The sequence below is a fragment of the Rhincodon typus genome, chromosome 7 (genome assembly GCF_021869965.1).
Source record: "Rhincodon typus isolate 14 chromosome 7, sRhiTyp1.1, whole genome shotgun sequence".
In the NCBI taxonomy this organism is placed as follows: domain Eukaryota; kingdom Metazoa; phylum Chordata; class Chondrichthyes; order Orectolobiformes; family Rhincodontidae; genus Rhincodon; species Rhincodon typus.
The window spans coordinates 70,985,671-70,993,315 of NC_063338.1; the positions used below are offsets into that span (position 1 = coordinate 70,985,671).

Genomic DNA, 7,645 nt, shown 5'->3' on the forward strand with positions numbered 1-7,645 from the left:
ATTCCAAGCCCATAGACCCCTAGAAGAACAAGAGCAGCATACACATAGGGAAATGACAACCTGCAAGTTTGGCTCTAAGCCACAAACCATACTGACTTGGAACTATATTACCGTTCCTTCATTGTTACTGGGCCAAATTCTGGAACTCCCTCCCTGAAAGTACTGTGGTATACCTAAATCGTATGAACTGCCATGGTTTAAGAAAGGTGCTTACCACTGCCCTCTCAAGAACAATTGGGAATGGGCAACAAATGCTGTCCTAACCAGTGATACCTCCATCATGTGTATGAAATTAGTTCAGGTCTTATCAGGTCAACTTTTATTAAACAGGGATTCACAGAACCAAATTCAACAGTTTGAAATTGATTAGCACTAAACAGGTAATGCCATCTACTACAAAAATAACAAGTTGGAAAAATTGAAATAGATGATGAGAATTGTATCATTGTAATTCATGCTTTCAAAATAAGTAAAAATGATCAAAGATATTTCTTGAATAACAATGCCCCTTTTAGATATTTTCAGAGTATGGTTTTCATATACATCTGTCAGGGATGGAACTGATTATAAGAGCACGATGTTGACGCTAGTAGGTGACAAAGCGAAAAATATTCTGATATACATACTTACATGTCTTTCTTAGAGTGATGGGAGGAAGAAATTATGCTAAAAGTTTAACAAAACACTGAAATATTCATAATTCATACCATTTTAAAGCCTTTAATTTTATAATGAGAAATGCTTGGTATTTTGAGAGTTTTTTAAATCTGGAATGATCAATATTGGGAAATACAGAGTTACTCACCATAAGGTAGTGCTGTAGGAGAGTCCCAATCAACGCATGTTCCATTAATCATGTTCTTTCCATCTGGACACAAACATGTTACACCAGTAGGGTTCAGCAAACAAAGCCAGTCGCAGTTCCTTTTATTGCAAGGATTTGGCACTGTGGAACAGAAAGAAAGTGCATGTTACTGACAGCATTCATGATTCAAGGCATCATTTTATACTCTATTCACACTGAATTTTGTTTCATTAAGCTGTTACTCACAGTCTTGCTGTTTATACTGATGGAACACCACTGTAGCTGAGGCATCATTGAGGCCTGACACCAAGTATTCAAGATGAGTGTATCCAAATTTGTGAACTTTAAAAACACGACTATTGGTGTGCGTCACTCCATAAATATAATCTTCAAAGACATCAATACTGAATGGACTTAGGATACCTCCAAACAAAAAATATATTCTTAAATCCTTACTAACATAGAAAAGGGCATTACTAAGTTGCCTAACAGTTTTTATTTTCTCTGTTAAAGTCAAAAAAATTAAAGAGCTAAGAAAACAAAATGTGTGCTACCTTGTTTAATGCTGGCAACAACAACAGAATTACTGCCATCAAACCGGACACTGCCAACAATTGAAAGCTTGGCATCTGCCCAGTATAAACGTTGATTGAAATGATCAAGGGCCAGTCCTAAGAAGGAAAAACAATATAGAATTTAGAAGTGAGTATTACAATTATAGAAATAACATTATTTTTCTTTCTGTAAACATATTTTCTATCATTTTCTTATTAATTAGACTCTCCAAAGTTTGTTTACAAATTTATGTGACTTATTTTCTTTCTGCATAAGATTAACACAGAAACAGAAAAAAAAATTTCAGTACACTTCATTTTGAAGACATACCAGCAGATGTATGACTGAAAAAAAGACATATACAATTTTTTAAATGTATGTGTTTTAAAGGCACAAAGTATTTTCTCCATAAAATCTGTATTTAATCATGATTATCAGTGTTCTGTCAGATATTTGAGTGAAACTAACGGACCTAAAAATCTGCCAGAGTTTGACTTCCTCTCTTGGCACTGACAGGGAAAATATTGATGCAACATACTATAACCAATAAAGTTTGAGGAATTTTAAAGTGCTTTCTCTTAATTGGGGTGTATGAATTATGGGCTGTAGTGGGCATGCCACTTAGTGCTTAGAATAGGATAGAATCCCAACAGTGTGGAAACAGGTGCAACAAGTCCACATTGACCCACAGAGCATCCCACCCAGACCCATCCCCCTATAACCCATCTAAACTACACATCCCTGGACACTTTGGGCAATTTAGCATGGCCAATCCACCTAACCTGCACATCTTTGGACTTGGGAGGAAACCTGAGCACCTGAAAAAAACCCACACAGACACAGGGAAAATATGCAAACTCCACACAGACAGTCACCCGAGGATAGAATCAAATCTGGGTCCCTGGCACTGTGAGGCAGCAGTGCTAACCACTGAGCCACCGTGCCACCCTTAGTGGAAGATGCTGAGACAGGACTCAGCATTTCCTGGGCTTTCAGGTTTGGAACAATGTTAAAGAGGCAGAACAAATTGAACACTTTGGAAACCTAGAGGACTTTTGTCCTCTAATGTTTATGATTTTTTAATGTATAACAATCACATGTCTTTAACAATTCTGTCTTCTGAGGTTTTTTTGCACCAATCATTTATGGCTTGGTTGGTAACACAACATCAAATGGTAGTCTGGATGGTGATGCCTAGGAAGGAACTGTTAAGATACTATCGCATGATGTCACACAGTAGATGGAAGAACAGGGATAATGTGTATATGAAGAATGACACTGTGTGATTAGGATGTTCATACAGTAATGAACACAGCAAGTATTGTGTGCAAAATACTAACAGTATGCCATAGAGATAGCAAGAGCTGCAGATGCTGGAGTCAGAAGTGTGGAGTGGAGGAACACAGCAGGCCAGGCAGCATCAGAGGAACAAAATTTTCTGAAGAAAGGTCCTGACCCGAAACGTCAGCTTTCCTGTTCCTCTGATGCTGCCTGACCTGCTGTGTTCCTCCACCTCCACACTTTGTTACCTTTAACAATATCCCATAATTGTCCTCATCATCTGAAATATCAAACATAAGGGCTTATCTTGACAAAAGCAGAATCTCCTTAAAGACTAATCATGCCAAACAGCATCTTAGGAATAAAAATACTAAGCTAGGGGTGCAAAATTCCCTTTTGAATCAATTATGTGAAATACATGTTGCTGCAATTCACATGAGTCCGAATTCACGTTAACACACAAAATGTTTCTCTACCCTCAGTACCACAGTGCTAAATGAGATAGACCTCAAACAGATCTATTAGGTTGAAACTGGACATCCATGAAATAGTATGTGCTGTCAGCTGCAGCAGATCTGTATTGAACAACAATTGTTAACTCCATGGCATGGCATATACTCAATTCTACTGTCAACCTGACTTCAATGGAATGTGCAGGATGGGAGCAGTACCTGGCATGTCAAGAAATGAGATACTAACCTGGCAAAAGTATACCATGTGACTAATTGCATGCCAAACAGTGAAAGGAAATTTAGATATATGGAGTATATAATCCCACAATCAATGGATAAATTCTCAGGTTCACAATACTTTCAACTCAGCCATGAATGATGGCAGAAAGTTAAACAACTGAAGAAGCAGAATGTTCTACAAGTATCTACCTCCTCAATGGTTGGGAAGCCCAGAACATCATTGCAAAAAACAAGGCCAAAGCTTATGCAAGATTTTTCATTCAAATGGATGATTCATCTTGACCTCCTCCTAAAATCACTAGCATCCTAGATGCCAACCAGATAATTTTAGTTATTCCAAGTGATATCAAAACATGGCCAAAGGCACAGGGTACTGCAGTCACTATGGGTCCTGACAACATTCTGGCAATGAAGACTTGTGTTCCAGAACTAGTGACAGCCCCAGCTAAATTAGTTCAGGGCAGCCATGCCACTGGCTTCTGCCCAGTAATGAGGCAAACATCCCAGGTACATCCTGTGCACAAAAAAGCAGGAAAACCTAACTCAGCCAATTACTACCCTACTATTCTACTCTCATCAGTCATCAGCAAGTTGATGTAATGGGTCATGAGCAACACTATTAAGTGGCACTTGCTCAGCAATAACCTGCTCACTGATGCTCAGTGTGGGTTCCACGAGGGGTCACTCAGCTCCTGATATCATCACAGTCTTAATCCAAAAATGTAGGTGAGGGAAGAGTGACTGCCCTTGACGTCAAGGCAACAATTGATGGGAGTGTGACGTCAAGAAGTCCCAGTGAAACTGGAATTAATGGGAATTAGGGAGAAATATTCTGCTGGTTGGAGTCATGCCTGGCACAATGGACGACAATCACAGTTGTTGAAGGTTAATGATCTCAGTCCCAGGGCATCTTTGGAGGAGTTCTTGAGAATTGATATACTTGTCTCCAATCGAACATTATCCTAGGTGGCTTATGCTCTACCCAAAGACTGTGTGGCATCATTAGGTTTTAATGCAGCTTCAACATTACCTCTTTCATAATCATTGCATTATGCTAAACTAGGAATGGACAATAAATTTACCAGTGATTCATACCCTCGATGAATGAATTAGACTGAAGAAGAGAAAAGCTTTGCTTTCTAAAAAACAATCAAAGTTGTTTGCCTTCTCTTTCTAATAGCTTAGATACAGAGAATTGCCTTAAGGTTAAAATGACATGACCAAATGGGAATAAACCATGATGGTCCATTCGCTGATTATTGGCATGTGGCCACAATTAAAGCAAAACCCTATATGGGTCGTGAAAGCCTTAATTGGTTTGTTAGGGTGTTGACGCACATCTTGTATCACCGATAATGTTCTTGACTTTGCAGAATCCTGTGATTTGAAGGATATTTTCATTCTGCTGCTAAATGTCTGGAGAAAAAAATATTGCTTTTTCACCCAGTGAACAAGATATCTATGCATTGTTTGATGTCAGAGATGTCCCTTGTGAAATCTTGAACTGAATTTGAGGTAGTTAAAAACGCAGAGGTATGATGAACATGACTATTACTGGCTGTGCTATCTTTGTGATAGAGGTTGTTTGCAGATCAAATAACACATTACCTCTGCCTCCTTGCTGAACTAGACAGTGTAAAGATAAATTTCATCAGATATTCCAAGGTATTTGTGCCAGCATCTACAAAAATGACCGCATGGGGAATAGCTGAAGGAGACAATTCTCCAGTGCAATGAAATGAAAGGTTCCATCTCTCCTTCCATCCTCTGTTATCCTTGCTCGAGTATCATAAGATGAGATTATATATTATAATTCTTACTCTGAAAACGATTGGGACTATTAAGGATAAATGAGTAAACATTTTGATAAATAATTAAGTAGAAAAAAAATCAAAGAGTGACCAATATTGTCACCACAACTCAGAGCTAACTTGAGGAGATTTTTCCTATATAATTCGTCGTTTGCTAGTACACAACTTGAGCATTGCTGAAAAATGATACATTTTGTTGACAATTTTTTTGTCCTGTAGTCATCAGGACGATTCACAAGAAGTTCCAAAATAAAAGAGAAAAGCATTAATGCTGAATGAGAAGAGAACGTTGTTTAGTTGGTGAGTGGATTCTGATTGACAACACTCTATACCCCTTCCCTTTAATATCTTGATATGGTACCATTATATTTTCCCATGCTCCCATTCAGCATTGCAATTCAAACCAGAAGCTTATTTATTCAACGCTCTGTCACAAAGATTTATCAAAACTTTTCCTGATTGCTTCAGGTAGGCAGATCTCTGCATCCTTTTATAGATATACCCAAGTCAAAATTTCTGATTTTATCTTTAAAATAAGAATACAAATCGGTTCATTCTGACATTGCAGACATTTATACTACCTGTAGGCCATTGTAGGTCCTTATGTATGAGAATTCTTCGCAAAGTTCCATCCATGGCAGATTGCTCTATTTTGGGCTGTTTACCATAGTCTGTCCAGTACATCATTCTGAAACCATTACAAATAAATGCATCAAAACAATGCATTTAACATAAATAGAACAAAATAACCATTGTAACTCTTTGTTGCCTTTCACAAGTGAACTTTGAAATTGAACTTAGTTGGCAAATTGGACATTGATGACTGTTATTTTCTTAGTTTTGATACCAATCCGTTGAGCAAGAAAGTCTCCTGGTATATAATCTAATCAATTAAACACACAAAGGCTGCTATTTCAAATAATCAATTCGGTAAAGCATCACCAGCTTCTATAAGGAAGAGGGTCAGGAGGAAGAGGTGAACTGCCTTCCCATTGCAGTATAGGTCATGCCTCCTTCTCTGGATCTTGACACTTAGTATAACGCCCAAGAAACTGTGCAGCCTGTTTCTTCTTCTGTGAACCACCCTGAAACACTGTCTTCTAGCCAGCTGACTCCACACATTCAGTGGCTAGCTGGAGCCTACTTACCCCACTCTGTGAGGTTTGCCTATAATCAGCAGATCAGCTCTGCCTGTAGGCATCTATTTTAGAAATTACAAGCAACTCCAAATTATATAATTTGAAAATTTGACAAAAATTAAGTGCAAAGCAAAACAGATAGAAAAGAAAGCGTACTGTTTTCAATCTTGTATCAGAATAACTTCACACATCCTTGTTCCCTTTTTCCCCTAACCCCATACGACAACTATTTAAAGCCATTTGTTCTCAGTCTAAGATAGCATGGTTGACAGAATTTATGCAAGATCCAGTTAATGTTGCTTGGAATGAAAGAAACCTTCATAATTTTTAACACTTAAAGTAAACTCTTGTATGGCAAACCAGTCATTCTTTTGTTATAACCAATTGCATTCAAATGAAATGACAACTATTGGTCTAAACAGAATTCAATACCAACATTTTGCCTGAAAGTGAGGACACTTTTGAAAGAAATAAACTGAAAAATGACAAAAAAATGCATCTGCTATTGAAAAAAAAGGCAAGTTAACTTTTTACTTTCAAGCTGCACCAAATATTGTATTTCCTTTCTGTTTCAGATGCTACCTGACCATTTACATATTTCCACCATTTTCTGGATTATTTCAGATTTCTAGCATTTGTCATTATAAATTATTTAGTGTTTCAGAATGGTTAAATTTAGTACAATTTGCTGCATTGACAGTCAGCTCATATTGGCTATTCTCTGGGAAGTGTGCATCTTGATTTTCTGAATAGAGATTGAACAGCCCTTAAAAAGACAGAAGATATAGCACTGTACCCTCTGTTGGGATCAAGAGCAATTGCACAGGGTTTGTCCATCATCCCAGATACAAGTCGTTTGTACTTTTGTCCATTAATCTTAGCCACATAGATGACATTTCGGAAAGAATCAGTCCAATAGATATTCTCAGCAACCCAGTCAACTGCAATGCCCTGTGGTGCTTGGAAGCCAGGAATCTAAAATAGAAATGAAAATGACATTGTATTTTCCTTTAGAAGTTGGAATTGTACATTTTTCAAGAGAAGTATTTTCTAAGAACACCTCAGATAAAGTGTTCTTTTTATCCTTAAGTTTGAAGATTTTTTTGTTCCACAGCCCAAGTGTTAAGCAATACTTGTTTGAATTAACTTGCATGTATAAATCACCATTCAGAACCTAAGGAAGTCTCAAAGCACTCTGTAGCCAATTTACATACAGCAAGGTCCCATAAAGAGCAATGAAAGCTGAAAGCAAAGAACTAACATTGCCCTGGAGACCAGGATGACTTTTCTTTGAATAATATCATAGAATCAATGCTACCTGATTTAAAATAACAAGGTGTAGAGTTGGATGAACACAGCAGG

At 37.6% G+C, this 7,645-nt stretch overlaps 1 protein-coding gene across 1 annotated transcript in view; it reads right to left on the minus strand.

The window, feature by feature from the left end:
• LOC109911043 (low-density lipoprotein receptor-related protein 1-like) overlaps window positions 1-7,645 on the minus strand; it is a 1,753,343-nt gene that overhangs the window by 69,195 nt on the left and 1,676,503 nt on the right. Inside the window, exons 77-81 of the mRNA XM_048599379.1 lie at window positions 7,080-7,258; window positions 5,726-5,832; window positions 1,360-1,476; window positions 1,052-1,228; window positions 806-946 (exon numbers count right to left, since the gene is read on the minus strand). Of these exons, the coding sequence (XP_048455336.1) occupies window positions 806-946; window positions 1,052-1,228; window positions 1,360-1,476; window positions 5,726-5,832; window positions 7,080-7,258 (721 nt within the window). The remainder of the gene's footprint in view (window positions 1-805; window positions 947-1,051; window positions 1,229-1,359; window positions 1,477-5,725; window positions 5,833-7,079; window positions 7,259-7,645) is intronic.